Source organism: Pimephales promelas, chromosome 7 (assembly GCF_988280905.1).
Source record: "Pimephales promelas chromosome 7, fPimPro1.hap1.1, whole genome shotgun sequence".
NCBI lineage: Eukaryota > Metazoa > Chordata > Actinopteri > Cypriniformes > Leuciscidae > Pimephales > Pimephales promelas.
The window spans coordinates 13,908,560-13,932,303 of record NC_142775.1 but is presented as its reverse complement, the minus strand read 5'-3'; the positions used below and the strand labels follow the sequence as shown (position 1 = coordinate 13,932,303).

The 23,744-nt window shown below is 38.6% G+C and overlaps 1 protein-coding gene across 2 annotated transcripts in view; it reads right to left on the bottom strand.

Moving 5' to 3' along the window:
• Nucleotides 1–7,230: 7,230 nt before the first annotated feature.
• erbb4b (erb-b2 receptor tyrosine kinase 4b) overlaps nucleotides 7,231–23,744 on the bottom strand; it is a 470,418-nt gene continuing 453,904 nt past the window's right edge. For both annotated transcript variants that reach the window (XM_089133085.1, XM_089133086.1), the window contains 3 exons: nucleotides 23,179–23,349; nucleotides 16,926–17,259; nucleotides 7,231–13,456 (listed from right to left, as the gene is read on the bottom strand). In XM_089133085.1, coding sequence (XP_088989211.1) covers nucleotides 12,771–13,456; nucleotides 16,926–17,259; nucleotides 23,179–23,349 — 1,191 coding nt within the window. In that variant the 3' untranslated portion in view covers nucleotides 7,231–12,770. The remainder of the gene's footprint in view (nucleotides 13,457–16,925; nucleotides 17,260–23,178; nucleotides 23,350–23,744) is intronic.

Below are 23,744 nucleotides of genomic sequence, written 5' to 3'. Positions count from 1 at the left end.
AATTGAAACTTGGTGAAATGTGCATATATGATATGCAAATTTCTAAGGCCTCTAAATTTTCAACATGATCAAAACTTTGCTGGAAAACCTGCTGTACACAATTCTACTACATGCTTAAAACTATAAGATGACCAAAAGCAAGTAAAAAGAAATTATAAATGTCCTCTTTCAGGTCTGCAGAGCTTTGATCAAGCATTTAAATATCATCTTTCTTAAACATATTGGGAGATATAAAATGATAAATGATATTTATATGCATTTATGTAAGTAGTCCACTACACTTTTGCAAAGATCTTATTGATTTACAGTCACAAGCGATCACAATTATGGCCATATACAAATCAGCAACTACACCAAATTGCAAATTCCATTGTAAAAATGGTTTGACTTTAGTTTCAGTAAACCTTTCCATAAAAATACATCTGACTATTTTCATGTGTCATGGTTCATATTAAGTAGTTCCACGAGAAGCTATATGTGACGAACGCAGGAAAATAATGTCACGATAAAGCTGACTGGCTGATGGGACAATAAGAAAACAACTCTTCCCTAATAACGAGCTCTGATGAAAAAAAAAGGCAACAGAAAGCTTTTCATGATTTTAAGTGCACTGATAAAATATATTCTGTAATATAATGAAATCTACTTTTGGATAATACACAGATACTTTGAAATGGCTGACAATAGAGAAAAATGCTTGTTGCAGCTAATGATGTCGTAACAGTATGCAACAGCAGGAGCCGTGACACTGTAGCCAAACCATGAAACCTAGTTACTCCCAGAAAACAGGAGAGAGTTACCCTCATACTGACAAACCACATATCGTTTACAGAACATGAAAACTGAGGGTCGGATTGAATAAAATGCTGTACAGCTTAGAATGTCAAATCACAGTAATCGGGTGCATCCGCCAACCCAGCACTGAGAACTGCGAGATGTGGAATTCACCCTGTGGCTTGATTTGCAGAAAACACATGGAAATAAACACAAAATTATTTCTACATTCTACAAAAGGCCAGCAGTGAGAATCCAGTTCTCTACATATCTCTGAAAGCATTTTGCTTGAATAAGAAATTTGACAAATTGCTCAAGTGGTGCAAAAACATTCCAGCCTATTTACTGAACCGGGTGGCCATGCAGTTCTCAGCGGAAAATTGTTCTGTAGATCCAAGAAGTTAATCGAGGTTTAGTTCTATTTTTATAAATTAGAAGACTACAGTATTGCTCAAAACCTCAGCAGCCGGGAAACTATCCAACATGAAATGTTAGTGCTTGGTGGCAATCATTCTGTTAGATACAAAAATTATATTTTGTAATGGGATTCAGTCAATGAGATTGCTCTGGAGATTGTCCCATAGGTTACCTGTAGGCAGATGCGTATCGATAGGCACATTGAGGGAAAATGAAAGACTCTTGCTTGGTGGCTTTTGCGCCTCATCTCTCCACTGCAGGGAATGTAATATGCGTCCTATAATGAAAGCTCTCAGGGGAACTCTTCCTCTGCTTAGTGGTCTATACCAGGCCCACTCAATCACAAACGCAGTGCGTGCTGATGCACCGACAGGGCTTTCAGTAACACCAAGCTGTGTAGTCTGGAAAATGCCGTCTATCGCCTTTAGCACCGTACTCTTTTCTTGCCACATGACAAAGCACAACATTTATCTCTGCATTTATGGAAACGAAGATGCTCGGCTCCACGATATGAAAATGGAATACCGCTGCTCTGTTGTGAAAGAGAACACCATTGCCTTTCCCCCGGTTTAGTTGGTTCATTAAAGCAGACAGTTGCAGTATATTATCAGGGTAAATGCGACTCTAAAGGTGATCCTTTTAACTATAGATTATTTAAAGAGTTGTTACATTATAAGGAAGAGGGGACTCATTTAAAAAATGTTCTGTAGAAACTGTCCTACATTTGATCTGACGATCATTTCTCAGATGTGCGCACATGATTCAGAGAATGAACGTACACACACACACACACACACACACACACACACACACACACACACACAAAGTGTGTATGCCTCCAGATATAAAAAAAAGTTTCAGAACTCGGAAACTACGTAAATCTTCTTAGACCACCATGCGGTGCTAAGCAGTTTTCCATGTCAAAGATTGTTTTTATAAATTTGAATGTTGGCGTTCAAAGTTGACTCTAAGTTGAAATCTGTGCGTACACATGTTTTATAACTGTAGAGTTGTGAAGACTGGAATACACTATGGGACTTTGTCCAGATTTTTGCTTCCCATCAGGAAGGGTCAACGATAGTTGCAGAAAGTCAATGCCAGCCACAGATTTAAAGGAATAGTTCAAGAAAAAATCCATCATAATTTCATTTCACTCCAAACCTGTATGTAGTTCACTTTGAAATTAATTTTTGATATGTTTTAGCTTACCTCAAGGGCATCAAAGAAGTAGGAGTCTTTGTTTAAACAGTATTATCAGTATTTTGATATTTTTAGGTCAAACCGTTCTTGTCTGTCAGTCATATAATGGAGTTCTATGGTCACCACCTCAAAGAGCATGCACAGAGAAGTCCAAATTAAACATGATTCAATGACTCGTAAATGTAAGCACACATTGATGGCCTAAGACACGAAATGAGCGGTTTGTGTGAATAAACAAACAGTGTTTATACCATTTTTTACCTCTTGTAACCACAGCCACGTCCAATTGATCTGACGGCACGGGCGCTTCGTTCTGTACAAGCGCCGGAAGTGATCTGTTGATTTATCGAAATCGTCTTCCATTGCAATTTCATGTATATCTAAATATGTATAGATCTTTACAGTGAAGGATAACACTTCTGAAATCTCTGTGAATAATGAGTGATGTACACGCGTGAGAGATCACTTCCGGCGCTTGCGCAGACAGAAGCGCCTTCGCCTTCAGAGTACTTGGACGTGACTGTGATTACAAGAGGTAAAAACGATATAAATACTGTTCGTTTTCTCACACAAACCGCTCGTTTCGTGTCTTAGGCCATCAATGTGTACTTACAGTTATGAGTCATTAAATCATGTTTAATTTGGAGATCTCTGTGCATGCTCTTTGAGGTGGTGACCATAGACTTCCATTATATGACTGACAGACAAGAACGGTTTGACTTAAAAATATCAAAATTAAAAATACTGTGGAAACAAAGACACCTACATCTTGGATGTGCTTGAGGTAAGCTAAAACATACCAAAAAACAATTTCAAAGTGAACTATCCCTTTAAGAACTTCCAAAATAAGTAAATAATAACAATTACACCATACAAGTATGAAATAGTTGGCATTTAAATAATGAGATGACGTTTATTTTTGGATGAACTATTCCTTTAGGCGAGCAGTTTGCTGGAGTTAATTTCCTGTCATTTTCAGGTCCTGTTCACGCAAGTAATATAAAAGCACCTAATTTGATCCTAATTACTCAATTATATGAATTATTTTAGGCCAGACGTTGTCAGAAAAACAGCGGCAGTAAATCTCAGCTTGAGAGATCAGGTCATATTTAGATCCAGAGATGCTTATCATTTCTCTTCAAGGGAAAATCCATACAGAATGTCACAGGTAAAGGGGGGATGGCTGTGGGAATGATGGATTGCGTCTATCACACTCAATTATGTGCTTGAGAAAAGTGATTTGACTCGCTGTGAGAGGGGGAAAAAAAGAAAGACAATACTGATCACACCCTCTTACAATATTGGATTTCCAGTGACAATACCATCAAATGTCACTGTGGGGAAAAGAGCAGAATCTGTCATGCACATGCACACAACACAAATAATATACTTTATCATCTTGTGTTGTGATTATCAGAAATATTAAATTTTAAGGTGGTTGCAATGCAATTCAGGTATGAGTGCAATAACTTTCATCAGATTGCCGTCTAAAGCACTACTCAGGTAGTAATGGTTTCTCATGGTCTAGAAGAACATTTGCATGGCTTCTATGCTAAAACTCAGGAATACAAATGCCAAGTAATTCAAACAGGAACGAGAAAGTGGTAATGCAATTTTATTCAGCACTAATAATATCTATACTACGTTACAGACATTGTCGAGAATACTCCTGTTTGTGTCAATATATACATGAGGGTCAGGTAAACAAAACTAGATGGTGCTATGACTCACCAAACCAATTCTGTCAGCAAAAACTTTTCCCTACCTATACGCATACAAAATAACATACAATTACAATATATATATATAAAAACCTTCTTCATGCTCTTGGAAATGTCAAATGACACGCTTCATTGAAGTTGAGTTAACTGTCCTGTCCCAATGTTTCATGACTGCCAGGTTTTGGCTTCTGAGAGAAAAACAAACATTTCCAATTTGGACGCCATAAAATCTCTGACTAGCATCTATGCTGAAACTACGTCAAATTCCCATATGAAACAATTACCATCTGAATAGGGCTCGAGTGAAGCCTTCTGATGAAACAAAGTGTTGAATAAATCACATGGCCAGAATGTCTTCTAGTGGTTCACTGTGACATTTTGTGCTATATATCAGGGTTTTTTTTTATAATGCTTAAAAAGGTTGTAGCATGTGATTTTGAAATCTGAAAGTGTTCTAGAGTGATTTTAAGAGTCTGAATCATTGCCTTGAGATGACTGCAGACTTGACAGACTCTCACTATCAAGACATTTAATATGCTGTGAAAAAAATGTCAAATTTTGACATTCAGAAAGTAAAACTCTCTGAGCAATCTTAATCCTTAATCAGACACCGTGCACCACAGGATACTTACTCTTTAAGCTTTTGTAGGAGGCATGAGAAATAATTTTTCACCAGTTCTGTCATCAAACTGTTGAGTCTGTTTCGAGTATGTGGGTCACATGAATTTATTCAAATTTTCTGAGCTTGATTTGTCAGTTTGACCTAAAGCCAACATGTCCACCCATGGAACGGGACATTCTGACTTTGTAGAAATTAGGCATACATTAAGCTTACTTTTCTTCAGCAAAAAGTGCAAAACAACTGCTAATATTAATTGTCAACATTAGTGGTCGGGCCGTCGAAATCTTGTTCCAGGACCGGGAGCCTAGGGAAGACCATTATAGCCCCTCCTGTACACAGTCCCTTTTCAATCTATGCATTTTGAGTAAAAAAAAAAAAATGTGTATATGTAAATATTCACATGTAAAACAAACAGTATTATGCTAAGTTAACTACAGTTAACTTTGAAGGTTTTTTAGTTAAAGTAGAACTCAGGTGTTCTGACGATTCATGCTACACATCGAGATTTGCTACTTACCGGTTATGCACATGTGCAGACTCACATTTTTTTTTTAACAAAAGGTACATTTTCCTGTTATAATGTATAATTTCCCTTTAAAAAAAATTCTTACTACCATATGAAAATTTGTACGGTCAGCCACCTGAAAAAGAATAACTGAAAGTTTAAGTTACTTTGAGGAAAGGTGTACTTTGACAAGTCAAAGATGAATATTTTATGATAATTTTTACTTTTCACACCGTTTTAAAAATAAAAACAGTAGTCTATACTGCAGCTACTCATAACTTAGAATTGTATTATAATTGTATTTCATACGACTTTAATCGGCATTCTGTGATCAATTCGCGCTATGGTAGCATTTTTCGACAAGGCAGCAAATATCGACAGAACACCGGCGCAAAATGAAACTTTGGTATAATTGCACATTGATACCTAGTCGACCGTTCTCTGAGAATTGTTTTCATGATAATTGAACGTAAAGAGTTTTATATCTGAAACCGTTTAGCATATACGCTAGTATATGGGGGCATAATAAGTAAAAAGAAATCGCTAGTTTATACCACTAACAAGGTTCAAAATAGCCCCACACTAACACAGTAACATAATGAGGGTCCCTAAATACAAAACGAAGCATTGAGAACTTTGTAAGTGTACAGACCATTTAATAAGATGATAATTTATAAAGACAGTTCACTTCGTGTATACAGGCGGCGCTATCTTTGGAAAACAGTCTCGACAACTCGAACCACAAACGACGTTCATACAGTTCAAAAGTTCGCTGAACTTCATACAGTTCAGCTCACTTGGCACGTCGTTCGTGGTTCGACCCAAGTCCAGATGATTTAAAAAATAAAAATAAAAGAAGTACAATGATTTTTGCTGATGGATTTCCACTCTTGCCTGTTTATGGGTTAACCCTCCTATTATCCTTGGGGTCAATTTGACCCCATTCAATGTTTAACATCTGTTAAAACATAATTTTATTTATTTTTTTTTTGCTTCAAATTTAATGACTTTTCCTAATTTAATGGGGACAACTCTGTAAACATAAAATTAACCTGCTAATATTTTTTCAAAGTCCTGTACAAATTTTGTAGCATCGGTGTTCCTTGGGGTCAATTTGACCCCAGGCTCTTTTAGTTGTATAATAAAACAGAAGAAATATTAAAATTTCACACACATTTGTTTTGGTTGTTATATTGAGGTCATTATAACATGTTATAATTTGAATGTATAATGTTCATTGTAATTTTACATATTCAATATCATTTTCAAAAAACGTCCCTCTGTTTTAGGGCTCTAACCAAACAGAACCATATCTGTAGTATTGCGAGAACTACTAGTAGTTCACATGACATGTGACATAATTCTCAAGATAACTAATAATTCTTTCCTGTGTATTTGGGAGGGGAAAACATGATTTTTTGTGAGAACTTTGATGTTTCCCGTGCCATGGGGGAGGAGAAAACATAATTTTTGTGAGATTGACCCCAAACATAACTCGTGTTACTATCCTTGATAAAATAAATAGTTTTTCTTTCCAAATGTTATAGATGACAAAAATCTATACTTAGAAATATTATAAAACAAATAAAACACCAGATGTATTTGTACTTTTCCAATTTTAGGTCAAATAAGTAAGATTTTATGTTGATTTGTAAATTTGTCCATAGTCGGGCAATGGGTATTCTGGATATGTAAGGGGTTAGGTGGAGTTAGGTGGGGTTAGGTGGGGTGGGGAGGGGGGTGGTGGGTGGATTTCAACTTAAAATGTTACTTAAGTAGTCAACAAAGACATAAATTAACTGAGACAAACCTTTGTACAAAAAAATAAACATATTGTGGAGATTTAAATTACTGGGGTCAAATTGACCCCAGAGGGTAAAAAGTGTTATCAGATTTGAGGGTAACAGGAGGGTTAATGTCATGTTTAAAGAATGTGAGATAAATTCACTTTTGAAAACACACACACACACACACACACACAGACTGACATATCAGGTGTTGTATTTATTTATTTATTTATATTAAATTAAAAATATAGATTCAGGTAACAAAACTGTGAAACAGTATTTAAATGCTCTAGCTTTGGGGAATGGGAAAGTGTGGTGGAGAAAGTTACTGTGACCAGAGCCGAAGATGGGCTTCTCAACTCTCACTGTATGCCTGGATCAAAAATGACAAGACTTGACTTTAGTTTTGACGAGCCGTCACTCAATCACAATGCGGCCAAATGAACACTACAGGCAATTAGTCCTCTTGACAGCATGAATAATACACTCTGACTTATGAATCTCTTGGAGAAACACCATGGCGGATGCATTTGAGAAGGTTGAGCTCAGGGACGGTGGCTTTCCCCGTAATCGCTCGCTAAGCCTGAGCTCACCGTGTGGTTGGCAGCAGATGGGAAAGGAGATGGGAGATTGTGCATGAATAGGAATTACATACCGAGAAAGAACTAGAGACTACCGATATGACCCGGACTAAAGTCAGGGAAAGCATAACTGGAGTTGAGAGAGATTCCTGGGATATTCAAATGCTTATCGTCACGCAGCTGCAGATTCCCCACACTGCATTCTGTACAAAAAGAGAAAATTGTAGGGCTATACCTGACAGAAAGAAAACATCTACCTCTTGAGCATGGGCAGGGGTTAAAGAACACAAAAAAGCACCAAGCCGGGCTACATACGGTCACGAAAAAACACACCGAATTCTAAAATAACCTGCAAGATCTACAAAATCAAATATGTGCTGTTCAAATTACAGATATATACAGCCATCAAATAAGAATAATAATCTCACACTCAATATAAGTGAACAAAACATAATGGGGGGAAAAAAGAGCGCAAGTTTTCTCAGCTATTTACAAATACATCAGGCCAATTCAACTTTCTATAAAAATACTATTCACATTTTCTCATTGACGTACAGTAGTAAAATCACGAGGAACAACCATTCCAAATGTCAATGTTATAGGAAGATGTTTTTCTCCCCTTTATTTGTCCTTTGTGATATAAAATGACTTTTTTAAACTGTGCTTAGTCTACCGTTACCTTCCTTGACACATGCAAAATAAGTTCCAGTGAGCAGATAAAAGAAATGATAAATAATACAACAAAAAAGGGGGCACAACTAATGAAAAGGACCCAAAAAGAACAACATGTGCTTTTTTTCCATCTGACACTGCAGATTTGATAATCAGTTCAGCAAATGTAGACTCAAAAACACTGCAAATTAATTCAATTTTTACACTAAATGCCCAAACATATTATAAGTAGCCTAACATTGTTTTTAGTAAAGCTTATTGCCTCTCAATACTGTCAAATACATGATCGTAGGGTCATTATAAATCCCTTTTTGAGTCATAGGGCCAATTTTAAAAATATGAAGGGGATGTTCAACCCGGTCTCATGACCAAATCGTACGAATTCGACGAATGATTAAAAAGTGGCTAATTCATAACAATTAATACGACTTCACTCGCACGAATTAGTACGATTTTGCTAAATCGTACATATTTTACGAATTGGCCAATTTGTATGAATTCGTTCGAATGACCTACCCCTAAACCTACCCATCACGTGGGTTTAGACAAATCGTACCAATTCGTACGAGTGAGGTTGTACGAATTAGTACGAATTAGACACTGTTTAATCATACGTCGAATTTGTACGAATTAGGGATGCTATGTGCCTAAATCAAGTAGTTGACAAATGTGTTAAACAAAACTGAGGAAAAATGAAAAAAAAAAATATTTATGGGTGAATTCACTAAACAAAGTAAAAACCTTGTATTTTTTAACCAATCACCTACAATCGTTCAACCATACGCTAAAAGTGGTAAAATAGTTCTGTGCTTTATTTAAAAGAAGTCATTGTTTTCAGCACACCGTATACACGCCTTGTGTAAATTAGTTTATCAACTCATCGTTATTGGCTATCACTCCAGACAGAAATCAGGCGGAAACCATTTTACATTTTAAGCAGATGTTTGCATACATACACTCTTCACTCTCAGAAAAAAAGGTACGAAAGCCACCACTGGGGCGGTACCTTTTCAAAAGGTACACTTTTGTACCTAAAGGGTGCATATTGGTACCTTCATGGTGCATATTTGTACAATTATGGTACCAATATGCCCCCTTTAGGGACAAAAGTGTACCTTTTTGAAAAGGTACTGCCCCAGTGACAGCTTTTGTACCTTTTTTTCTGACAGTGTTGGGTCAAATATGGACAAACCCATAGTTGGGTTAAAAATGTAATTAAAAAATTCACAGTTGAAAGTGAAAGTTGAAGTTGGGTTAAAATTTTACATGACATTTTTAAGCCAACATTTGGGTTTGAACAACCCAGCATTTTTTAGAGTGTAAATCATCAAATGTTGATTGAATGATGGAGATCATCACATGATGCGAGTTGTAGTAGTGCACTTTAAGCATTTTAAAGAGTTGATTCAAGTGCCCGGATCTCAGTACTGGAGATTCAAGCCTCCTGCATTCTTCACAATCAAGATCAGAATTTACAAATTGCATTCAGCACAGATTCTGTGTGCGTATTTGGACCGTTAATTGATTATTTTAGTGAATCGGGGGCGTGTGCAAATAAACAACGCTATCAGTGGTTTCATTCTTAGTGAACTCACCCATCAGTTTTTTTATGCATTGTGTAAAAAAAGGGGGAATATAAGCATTCACCAATTACTCACAACTCTTCACATTATTATCTCCAAATCCCCGCAGGTATATTTACACAAGTTCAAGATGTTTGTCTCACGTTCTTCTAGATTCCGCTAAAAGTGTGTCACTAACAAACAATGTGCAGCAAGACAAAATGTTTGTGCTCCAACGTAACTTTATCTCCAGGAAAGTGGAAATGTTCCCAAAGAGAACGAGTCCCATCCTCTAACAGTCTCGAACTGAAAGCATTTGCAAACAGTCTCTAATATCACAATTTCCGTTTTGGTCTAGTTGTTCCTCACGTGATGGATTTAGTAGATCGTTCCAAACCCTGTTTCCACAGCAGTTGCTACATATGTAGATTTAGATGCCCTAAACTGCGGTGACGTTATCAGTAGCGTGTACACGAGGTCCTCGTCTTTTATTGGGTTAAGAGAAGAGCTGTCCATCCCCCATGTGTGTTTTCATGGAGGTTGCAGTACTTTGGACATTTCATAACCACATCATAAGCAAGTGCCTTTGCATAAATGCATTGTGTTTGTCACAAATAAACAAAAACACATGAATAAAAAATGAATAAAAATATAATTTGGCCTTAGTTCTACACACTCTACGTACTTCATAACTTTTTTAAATAGAGTTCGAATTCTCTAGGAGCTAAAATGAAGCAGTTTCAAGTATCAGTTTGATTCTGTAAAAGCGTCTTATATTATTATTATAGGTAATCTTAGCGTTCTTTTACTGCAACCCATCTTAAATTATGCTCTATTCATTTTATTTTTAAGGTTAAAAGCTTGAGATAAAATACTTCAATTAGTAAACATCTGTGTTTGGCAAAATTACTACGCGTCACTAACATTCCCTGATTTCGTTTCCAGTAGAGAGCCAAAAATGTCATTTGTCTAATCTGTTATCACATGGGAACAGCAATATCCACAATGAAAGGAACTCTATCGTTGTTATGTTCATTAATTAAAGTGCTCCACGTAACCGTAAACCTTCATATTCATAAGCACAAAAAACGGGAAAACAATGACAGAGCAAAACAAATGTATGTGGGCGGGTGGTGTTTGCTATCGTCATGTGAGCTGTGATTATAATAAATGAGTATTCAATCAGTGCCGTTGGTGTTTAAAACAAACTCATGCGGCTGTGCCAGGCTGTTAAGTGCTTTAAAACCATTTCATATCTCCAAACCAGCAACACAACATCATTATACCTCTTAGCAGAAAAGCAGGGTGTCTGGCAGTGCTCAAAACTATACATGACGTGGTTGGTATCGAATATGTAGCAGTTGTTCTCCAACATGCTCAAATAAGCTGCGTTATCTTCCTTAACTTGTATCCGTGTGAATCCATGAGACGCTTCTTATAGAAAAGTCATTATGGGAGACAGTTCAAATGGAGATGACAGATTTGAGGAAGTCTCATCTCTAACCCTGGGGCAAATATTCCATTTGTATGTTCTCCTCGTAGTTGATGGATTTCGCATTCCTTCTCGATTTCAAAATGTCCCTCATTGTTGCAGCTTTACAAAAAGCTGCCATCTTGATAGCAAGTCTGGATATCCACTCGCACGTGGACGAGATTTATACAGTTGTAACAGTTTTCCGGCCATATTTCAGGACAGGAGCCAGGCGTTGTGTGATCTGTCGAGTCTTCCGTGCAAACCTGGTCCTCTGTCGCTGTGTAAATATCCATTCCACGCAGTAGATCCGTCAATGTGGATGCTATTGGTCGCTAGTATTGATTTTAGCTTCTAAAGTTCAAGGTAGACCCATTCCGGGTTTTTTATTCCACACATTAAATGACAAAATAAGGAAGGCTACCTTAAGGTGACAACTCACAGATCAATGCTGGCTAGATCAACAATGAAAATGTTATTACAGTAGACTGTTGCAGATCTGCTTTTATGAAGTTATTGATTTTGTTGTGGCCTTGTTCATATGCGGGCTGATACTATTCTCTTCATCACATTTGTTTTACACATGTAGTTTTACAGACGTATAATGCGGTCCGCTGGACTGTCTCCGGTTGTGAATCGTTCCAGTCTTGCTCAAAAGGAGGAGAGAGCGGCTCAATATAAGTAATAAAAAGTGCTTTGTTTGAGTAATATGATGTGCATAAAACCAGATGAATTATGAGAAGAACATCACATAATGTGTTGTCTTTTGAAGATGTGCCATCTGAGAAGGTTGTGGTCCGGGTCGACAACACACTAATGATGACTCTATAATGTGTTTGTATGTAGCATACGAGTTTCAGTTATTAGGCAACATCAAGGACCTTTTTGGGCCGTCTTGTCTCAGGGCCCATGACGATATTTCCAGTACAACACATCTGCCTTATATAATCATGTATGGAGTGCTTAAAAAAAACCTATGCTAACCAAAGTCATAAATTACAACAGATCATATCATAGCTTCAAATCAAAATCCCAAAATGAGATAAATATTTCTATAATAGCACAAAATAATGACTCCTCTCCGCTATTTGATCGACTCCTCTCTGCTATTGGATCGACCCACGTTGCATGTCATAATCAGTACTTGCTTCCAATGAGATGAGCGTAACATCTACCTTATGTTGGGAACAATATCGCTTTCTGATAGTTGGGGTCAGGTAGGGGGAAGGGTCTTAATGGGGATTGGAGTGAGGAGAGACAAGCAGATTGATGTGGTCATAGTGCCTCTGGAGGAGAAGCTCACCCAAGTGGATCAGTTCCAGGTTGTTGGAGGTTGGGTGTTAAATCCAGTTCAGAGAAGAGCAGAGAGATCAGGATGCTGGTGTGAGAGCCAGGGTAAGAGCACACTACGACTCTCTCTTTACCTCCATCTTTCCTTCTTTGTCTCGGTCGTTGTTGCTACACAACAGTGTTCCTCTGGCGGTAGGGAGGCGGCGGCAATACGGTGCCGGGTTTTAGCGCATACTCTGACAGGTACTCCTGGTTCTCGGCCACGGCGGGTCGGATCCGACCGTTTTGCCGATAGAAGAAGCGTGTGCTGCAGTCCTGCAGATATTCTGGGTTGTGGAGACTTGCCTTCGGGGGAAGACTGTGCTGCCAGTACTCAGGATTGTCAAATGTCTTTTTGGGCTTTATGTCGGGTTTGATGGTCCCGGAGTGAGCGGGATGGAGGTTGTGTGCTGGGTGGAGGGTGTGTCCGGGATGGGCAGAATGGACGGTGTGGCCTGAGAGGGTGGAAATGCTTTGTTTGCCTTGGTACAGTGGCTGTGTTGAGATGTGGGCACTGAGTGCTGCCGGTTGCATGGTTTGAGAAAGATTTTGGCTGTTGGAAGTTACAGTATTTGGCGCTACTACTGCTGCTGCCACTGCTGTGTGTGCCACAGGGACCCCATTCTTCCTCAAAATGTCGTGACTCTTTTCTCCAGAGTTATGGAAGGTGTTGAGGTACAGAGGGTCATTGACATACTCATCCTCCACCTTGGGCTGCCCATTGGAGGTGCTGTGGTAACCTCGCTCAAGAGTGTGGACCTCTCCGTTTCTGCGAAGGGTGACAAAGGGGTTCTCCTCCACGGGGTTGAGATAATCTGCGAGAGAAGAAAAGAGCATTGAGAAGAGAGAAGGTGGGGGACATTGTGCCAGCTAGTGCTCTAAGGATAACATCGATCAGTAGCGGAGTGGCAATCGGGAGAGTCGGGAGTTTTCCCGGTGGGAAAAATGATAAAATGTATTTATTGGAAGTTCGCCATGGCCCAAGCTAAGGGAAGAAAACAATTTTCTTTTGACATTTTTTATAACGGAGCATATATTTGCACTAAGTGCCTGTCTTTACAGCAAAACGACACCCGTCTTGAAACAGCCTCAGTGGCGTAGGTTGTAGGGCGTGAAATACTTGAAAGCAGCTTTTTGATGCCGCCTTGCCGAACTCTCTCTTCTCCCTTTTCCCAACACAGATATGTAAAGATGTAAAATGTAAAACCTAACATTAAGGTCTCTAGCGTTATATTTTGCCAACAAACTAAAATTTAAACCATATGGCGTTGCGCCATTATAATAACTGACATTAGAATAGCATCCAGTTTGTTCTGCGTGATCTTTGCTCTCGCGATCGTTTGGTGTTTTCTCCTAAATAAAAGCTCAAGGGTTTATTTCTTGCAAGTGAAGAAATTAGGACAAAAGTATTTTAATTTTCCTATATTAGTGTAATGTAGGTTAAAATATACTTTTGAAATACTCATTTTCATTTACACATTTATAGGCTATAAATGGATTTTACAGTACGTCATAGGAATAATTATAAATCATTATTAGGCTACATTATTATAATAATTGTTTGGCATCCTAAAACACCATTGATAATGTAATGCAAACTGAGACTCTCATAACTAAAAAAATATTTGAGCCCTCTTTATTGTCCTGGTACAAATTAATGTTTTTTCTTTGTTCAACGAGCAGTTCATGGGTCTTAATTTCGATCTCTCAGAGAGCATGAGATTGATGCATTATAACTAGGGTTGGGTATCGAGAATCGAGTATCGATTGGAACCGAGACTAACTTTTCGTTTTTCCCGGAATCGTTCAAAAGTTAAAATTTCGATTCCTAGTTTCGATATTCACAGTCCGCCGACCGGAAGAAGAAACCGCTGAACAACACCAACGAAGAAGCGTCTACCGGAAGTGTTGGCATAACCACGTGAGTCGAACATGAGGACCTTACGTCGGCGATCCAAAGTGTGGCTTCACTTTTCTAAAAATAACGAAATCTCAGCAAAATGCAAAATTTGTGACAAAAAGAGTATTTTTACAGAAGGAGTATTTCCTTCAGAAAGGATTATTTCCTTCAGAAAGGCCGTTGGTTAGCAAGGTTAGCTTAACTTTTTTGTCCCTGCCTCCTAAAAGAATCGGAATCGAGAATCGTTAGGAACCGGAATCGAAACAAGGAATCGGAATCGGAATCAGAATCGTTCAAATTCAAACGATACCCAACCCTAATTATAACCTTAAAATGTCCAAAATTTTCTTGTGGGGGAGCATGCCCCCGAACCCCCCTAGAGGCACAGAGTCCACCCAAATAGTTTTAGAAAGTACTATGGGAAAGAACGACCATTTATGAACTTTACTCCAGCATACTAGTACAACAAAGTTCCCTTTAAATCAGTAAAACTGTAAATGCTATTGGCTAATCGTGCCAGCGACGAGGGCCGGTGGTCTACGAAATTTCCCGGTAGATTTATTGGTCCCACTCCGCCCCTGACATCGATTTACCATTGATTTAAGCAGGTTTTCTTCACACACTCAATTGAAGGCTCTCTCAAGTTCTAGGCCTGGTACTGACACTTAAGTAGATTTAATACATGTGCAAAGATGAAGAAAGTCGTATACATCTAGGATGGATTTAGAGTGAGTAAATAATGGGATAATTTTTAATTTGGGGTGAGCTAACTTTATTCTGTGGAACACCAAATAACATATTTTAGGATTTGTTTCAGTGTTTTTTTTATTATTTTGTGTTCCACAGACAAAAATCAGTGATAATCAAATTAATTTACACACTCTCATGCATATATATATATATATATATATATATACACACTCACCTAAAGGATTATTAGAAACGCCATACTAATACTGTGTTTGACCCTCTTTCGCCTTCAGAACTGCCTTAATTGTACGTGGCATTGATTCAACAAGGTGCTGAAAGCATTCTTTAGAAATGTTGGCCCATATTGATAGGATAGCATCTTGCAGTTGATGGAGACTTGTGGTACGCACATCCAGGCCACAAAGCTCCCGTTCCACCACATCCCAAAGATGCTCTATTGGGTTGAGATCTGGTGACTGTGGGGGCCGTTTTACTACAGTGAACTCATTGTCATGTTCAAGAAACCAATTTGAAATGATTTGAGCTTTATGACATGGTGCATTATCCTGCTGGAAGTACTGTAGCCATCAGAGGATGGGTACATGGTGGCCATAAAGGGATGGGGGACATGGTCAGAAACAATGCTCAGGTAAGCCATGCCATTTAAACGATGCCCATTTGGCACTAAGGGGTCGAAAGTGTGCCAAGAAAACATCCCCTACACAATCACACCACCACCACCAGCCTGCACAGTGGTAACAAGGCATGATGGATCCATGTTCTCATTCTGTTTACGCCAAATTCTGACTTCACCATCTGAATGTCTCAACAGAAATTAAGACTCATCAGACCAGGCAACATTTTTCCAGTCTTCAACTGTCCAATTTTGTTAAGCTCTTGCTCTAGCCCATCCGCCTCAAGGTTGTGCGTGTTGTGGCTACACAAATGCTTTGCTGCATGCAGCATACCTCGATAGTAACAAGTGTTTTTTTTCAGTCAAAGTTGCTCTTCTATCAGCTTGAATCAGTCGGCCCATTCTCCTCTGACCTCTAGCATCAACAAGGCATTTTCGCCCACAGGACTGCCTCATACTGGATGTTTTTCCCTTTTCACACCATTCTTTGTAAACCCTAGAAATGGTTGTGCGTGAAAATCCCAGTAACTGAGCAGATTGTGAAATACTCAGACCAGCCCGTCTGGCACCAACAACCATGTCACGCTCAAAATTGCCTAATTACATCTCCGTTCCTAATAATCCTTTAGGTGAGTATATATATATATATATATATATATATATATATATATATATGTGTGTGTGTATGTGTGTGTGTGTGTGTGTGTGTGTGTGTTGGGGCACTGGGTGATCTATCCCTTTAAACAATTGGTGAAATTTACACAGATGAACAAACAGTTAGTAAAACAGGCTTTGTGCTGTATTTGTTGAGACAATATTATTACCCTTGTAAAATATGCAAGAACTGTAAACCAGGGTTTTCAATTTACAAAGTTAAATCTACATATTATTCACTTACCACTGGGCAAAAGAATGAACATTGTGAATCATTGAACAAAGACATGGGGTCATTGGGTTACCAATGACACTGGATAAATAATTTGAATAAAGCGTAACATCTCTATGTGAGCTCTTTTAGATCTATCTCCTCTACCACTCCTGCTCACTCCAGTTCCAGTACCTGAGGGCTTCTTGTCCTGCATAGCGCCCATGTATCCATCCTGGTTGGTCTCAGCTCGGGCTCCACGCTCACACAGTATCACAGTTGGATCTGCACTGTACCGCTGGCCAATGCTGTCCTCCCCGGTGCTCGCCCTGGGTGAAGCCTTCTTCCTGAGAGTGCCATTACAGCGGCTGTCTTCAAATGCATCAGAGGACCCTGAGGCCCCCTGCTGGGCCATAGATTGCTTCTGAGCGGAACAGCCCGGGCTGACCGCGGACACAGCCACGACCCGTGGGATAGTGGCCATCATCTCCTCCATGCCGAAGCTGCCATCCTGGTATGCGAACTGGTTCTGCAGAAACACAAACAAGCCTTTTAGTATCTATTCAGTGATCTATTTCTGTTTGCTTTACAATTAAATATTTCAAGCAGCAAATATTTTATACTAACAAGTCTCCAAATATTAATACAGTTTGAGATTTAATGAAAACTTGGCATCAGTGAATGAACAGACGCGAGTGTAGGAGCACAGCTCTCCTGATGCAATTAGAAATCACATCACAATTAATCTATTTGTTTTTTTCTTATTCCTAATCCTCAGATTCTCTCCGTCTGCTTGTCTTTGTTTTTCAGTCTCGCTTTGAACTTGTGTTGGAAAAACTGTTGCATAAATTCACGCAGTCACCCGGGACAATTTTTTACGCTATCTTATGCTAATACCATGGTACTTTGAAGGGGTAATGAACTGAGAAATCAAATTTTCCTTGAGCTTTTGACATCTAAGAGGTCATCATATTATAAGAATATCCTTTAAGTTTCAGAACTGAAAACGTCCTTGTTAGTCCAATAACAGCTTTTATTGACACCAGGCTCAGCAAACGACTTGTTTTTCAAAGTGGGGAACTATGACGTTAAAGAGGATAAAACACCACCCCCGCAGAAAAGATCAACAAAACAATTTCCCTCAAGTGCACCGAAGGGTGAGTTGAAACTCATTATAATATGCAAAACTGTTGTCCACTCACAGCTTACTTCCTTTTACTTCCAAGTCTTCAGTGCGAGACGCCCATAAAAACCGAGCGTTTTGCAGCTAGGCTCAAAAAATAGTGTATTACTTATTCATTTTGATGTTTTTGAATGCAAAAACCAAGCAAACGTCTTAAATTGACCTCAGACAACAATATACTAAAATTAAAAAAAGCCAGTTCATGACCCCTTTAAAATATACCATGGTACCAAACAATACCATGCCATTTTCATTCATTATGGTATTTATATGGTTATCAGCAGTATTTATTTATAGTGTGATATATACCATTCCAAAACCATTGTAATACCTAATTATGTGGGAGAAAGTTATAATAAACTAACGTAAAGTTTATATTTGGTTACACTTTATTTTGATAGTCACTTTAGACATTCTACTAATTGTAAGCAACTTTTCAACTACATGTCAAGTAACTCTCATTAGAGTATTAGTATATTATCATGGATTGTCAGTAGACTGTTAGGTTATGGTTAGGTGTTAGGCTTTGGGTTTGGAGAATAAGTTTACTTGTAGTCGCCAAGTTACTTATAGTCAGTAAAATGTCTGTTGGGGGACCAACAAAATAAAGTGTTAGCTGACAGTCAACTAATACTATAATGACAGTTAGTTGACATGTAGTTGAAAAGTTACTTATAGTTAGTAGAATGTCTAAAGTGAACTATCGAAATAAAGTGTTACCTTATATTTCAATAAATACGGGGTAAAGCATATTACTGGATAATAGTCAGGGTGTAAATGCAGGCAGAAGAAGACAAGGAAGGATCCAATACAAAGTATTTACTTATAATTTAACTCTATTGATACATACACAAATCACAACGTTACATAGACGACAACCGAAAAAGACTAACTGAACAGAAGGAGACTAATGCTGCGTTCACTTGCTATGGAAAATAGGATATTTTCCACTTGTGAACTGGTATTTACCAGTGTGTTGCGTTCAAGTGCTTTTGTTGTCGTAATGTGGTAAAAAGATGGAGACCCATCTAGAAGAAGGTAAATAATATGCTGTATATTTTCTAAATCATGAATAGTATATACACTCACCGGCCACTTTATTAGGTACCCCATGCTAGTAACGGGTTGGACCCCCTTTTGCCTTCAGAACTGCCTCAATTTTTCGTGGCATAGATTCAACAAGGTGCTGGAAGCATTCCTCAGGGAGATTGGTCCATATTGACATGATGGCATCACACAGTTGCCGCAGATTTGTCGGCTGCACATCCATGATGCGAATCTCCCGTTCCACCACATCCCAAAGATGCTCTATTGGGTTGAGATCTGGTGACTGTGGAGGCCATTTGAGTACAGCGAACTCATTGTCATGTTCAAGAAACCAGTCTGAGATGATTCCAGCTTTATGACATGGCGCATTATCCTGCTGAAAGTAGCCATCAGAAGTTGGGTACATTGTGGTCATAAAGGGATGGACATGGTCAGCAACAATACTCAGGTAGGCTGTGGCGTTGCAACGATGCTCAATTGGTACCAAGGGGCCCAAAGAGTGCTGAGAAAATATTCCCCACACCATGACACCACCACCACCAGCCTGAACCGTTGATACAAGACAGGATGGATCCATGCTTTCATGTTGTAGATGCCAAATTCTGACCCTACCATCCGAATGTCGCAGCAGAAATCGAGACTCATCAGACCAGGCAACGTTTTTCCAATCTTCTATTGTCCAATTTCGATGAGCTTGTGCAAACTGTAGCCTCAGTTTCCTGTTCTTAGCTGAAAGGAGTGGCACCCGGTGTGGTCTTCTGCTGCTGTAGCCCATCTGCCTCAAAGTTCGACGTACTGTGCGTTCAGAGATGCTCTTCTGCCCACCTTGGTTGTAACGGGTGGTTATTTGAGTCACTGTTGCCCTTCTATCAGCTCGAACCAGTCTGGCCATTCTCCTCTGACCTCTGGCATCAACAAGGCATTTCCGCCCACAGAACTGCCGCTCACTGGATGTTTTTTCTTTTTCAGGACCATTCTCTGTAAACCCTAGAGATGGTTGTGCGTGAAAATCCCAGTAGATTAGCAGTTTCTGAAATACTCAGACCAGCCCTTCTGGCACCGACAATCATGCCACGTTCAAAGTCACTCAAATCACCTTTCTTCCCCATACTGATGCTCGGTTTGAACTGCAGGAGATTGTCTTGACCATGTCTACATGCCTAAATGCACTGAGTTGCCGCCATGTGATTGGCTGCTTAGAAATTAAGTGTTAACGAGCAGTTGGACAGGTGTACCTAATAAAGTGGCCGGTGAGTGTATTTTTTACCATTCACAACTCTCGCGGTGCTCTCCGCCATTTTGAAATGGTTAAAGGTTATCTCATCTCGGCAACTCGTCCATCAAAATATTCTATGAGTGCGGGGGTGTTCATGTGCATTTTCCATGTCGGCTTTTGGCATTTACCATATAGCACATGAACGCACCATAAATACAAATACTAATGAACAATGATGAGGTGAACACAGGTGACACAGACGATGAAGACGAAGAACAGGTGGGTAATTGAGGGAGTGAGTTCAGGTGTGGAGACGTGTAGTGAAGACAGGATGGTGCAGACGACGACTGTGACAATAATCTTGTAAATAAATTATTCAATTTATTTAATAATGATTCAATAAATTATTAATACAATATCAAATATCAAAGGAATACAAATAAATATTTAAAAATATAAACAAAATATAATTACTTAATACACATATGAATAATAAACCACTTTTTTTTTTTCCCAATATTTACTTTGATTTAATATACACAGATATCTACCATCGCATGGTACTTTCGATCATACCACACAGCTGTACTTGCATACATTTTTTGTTTTTTTAACGTTGAATAAAGTAGCTGGTAATGTTTATGCCAAACCTAAAAAAAAAAAAAAAAAAAAAAAGCCAAACCTGCATTTTTTCCCTAGTTTTCCATTAAACTTAACTATGCGACCAAAGCGGAGCTGAAACACACACACACACAAATGTTTTTTTCCATTATGCTCAAACTTCACAACATTTTGAGTAGAGATGAATTTGAGTTAATATTGCATTCCGCTGTTTGGGTTATTTGGCAGAGTTTTGTTTTCCCAAAGCTCAGTTTATACGGCAAACTGCAGGCGAAAGATTTCTGTAATGTTCCAAAGAGGCTCTGAAGGATTGATGTCCCTCATTGATATTCATACCGCTCACTCTCTTTTCTCTCCCAGTTAGACAAAAACAAAACGCAAGTTAGAATGCAAAATGGCACACATGGTTAGCGAACATGGTCCAGGAGAAAAAAGGAAACATTTCATCACAGCCACCCCTCCCACACACTCTCAAATCCACATAAGTCCCTGGTAAAGAATGTTTGAACCCTGAGATTTTGTCTTTCTAAGTTACAGTTAAGAGCTGATCGAGCGGCATCCCAAATGGCTGTCCTTTCCCATTGCCGCTGTACACACCAACAGTTAATAACATGCTCATGGCTGCCTAACACAGAGCAAATACCCATTCTGGTCTTCCTGTCGATGGGCAAATATCAACTTCACTTTAGTGAGGACCCAGTTATTTACACTGGCATGCCTCTTTAATGAAAGCCCAGGCATGGAGCCCATTATAGGCACACATGTAAGGGCCACTTTATTTTTCTCCCCCACTCCACAGGAAAACCCTAATGCACCTTACAAAAGCACTGCTGCTTTCTAAAGACAAATTAGCACCTGAAAATAAAAAATAAAATGAATCTCAGCATTTCAATACCATTCACCATGCACCAAGGGAAATTATTCATGATTTGAACGAGACTTCTTTTTTTGTTGTCATCGCATTTCTTATTTCAACGGCAGACAGGTTTGTTCAGGGAGAGTAGCATCTGTCGGTGTAGGAATGGTGTGCTGGGGCCTGGGATTTCTGAAATGCTTATGTGGGCGGTACTTAATTGGGAAGAGGAGCATATATCCACCCCAAGGTCAACGTCAGTTAGATGATAGACTCATCTGAAAACTCAATTCAGTCTCAGACAAGCAATAAATAGAGATTCATGAGTGAGAAGTGAAAGTGCATTAAAATGTAAAAGCTATCCTAAAATATGTAAAAATGTGCAAAACGCCCAAATTTGAAGGTGTCGCATGCATGATGTATATGTCAATGCATCAACGACCTCTTGTCCTTAGTCTACTTAAAAAATATTTCAATATTTGATGACTCAATGCTATTTTCAATACAATTTTCCTGAAGAGTACCACCAACTTTGGGGTTTACCATGATTTAAAGTATTCAGATGAGGTATTAGGAACTGTAAAGAGTTAAAATGACGATAATCCAATGATTTTAAAAGAGTTCACACAACTGCACCCACAAAATAAAATCGGATTTAGCCACTAAACCCTGACAGATCCCAACCCAAAGTCACCTTTGGGGCTAGTCTATTCATTCAAGCCTGTTATACAGCACCTCTATAACTGAATGGGGAAACACTCAAACACTGCTTGTTAAAGTTTATAATGTGCTGTCGTTCAAAAGTTTGGGTCAATACGAAGTAATGTTTTTGTAAAAGGTCTCTCATGCTCACCAAGGCTGGATTTATTTGCTGAAAACCTGAGAAATTGTGAATATTACAGTTTAAAATAGTAATAAATAGTAAGTGTTTTAAAACAGTTTTCTATTTTAATATATTTTCATTGATACATTATAAGCAGCCATTATTTCAGTTTACCAACAGAAATCATTTGATATGCTGATTTTGTGCCCCAAAATCTTCCTCTCAATGTTATAACATTTTCATGGAAACCATGATACATCTGAATAGGAAGTTCAAAAGACTACAGAATAATACAGAAATAATATAGTTTTTGTATCAATAAATGTGGAAATATTTCGATCAATTTAATGCATCCTAGCTGAATAAAAATATTATTTCATCATTTTTAAAATAAAAATCTTACTGACCCCAAACCTTTGAACAGTAATGAACAACGCTCGCACACACTCACGCATGCAAGCATATAGTATATTTAATACATTTCAGGTTTAGTCTAGCCAATTCACATTTTGCAGCACCAAACAAAAGGCAGGGTATTTATTTACCTTTACAAGAGTAGCCTAAATTGAGCATTTCAATTTCCTCCATTTATTGTAATACAAGTGGACCGTCTATGCAATATACTGTCTTCGACAGAGCATGGTTTATTAAATTACTGAACCTAAAGACACTGTGTGTGAGTGAACAAACTGTGAGTACACTCACTCTGTTGGGGTCCATGCGTGATCTGGTTGTATATGCCAGTGGAGGAACACCGAAGGCTTGTGGCACTAAATACTCCTCGGCATCCATCAGATCCTCCAGTTCTTCCTCATCTAGCAGACTTTGGAAGAACTTACTGTCATTGGGGCTGGGCAGCTTCATGCGGTCGTCCCCCTGGCACAGAGAGAATCAGAGATGTATAAAGTACTAGAAACCCAGACTTAAGTAAAAGTACAAGTGCTCTATCAAAAAAGTGACTTGAGTAGAAGTTGAAGAGCTCTTTAAGCACCGCACTTAAGTAGAAGTACTAAAGTATTCAACATTTTTTGTACTCAAGTATTGCAAGTAGTTTCTTTTAAAATTCACTACTTATGTACTAAAAGTAAAAGTACAAGTATTGTGTCATGTAATTATTGAAGAAAGCAGTCAAAAGTTTGAACTACCAATCAAATAAGGCGCTTTGGCGGGATACAAATTTGCTTTGGCGGCCGCCAAAAAAATGTCATTGCAGGACAACCTCTGCATTAGTTGTCAATGTGTGTGTCAATCAATCCCATTACCCTATAAAA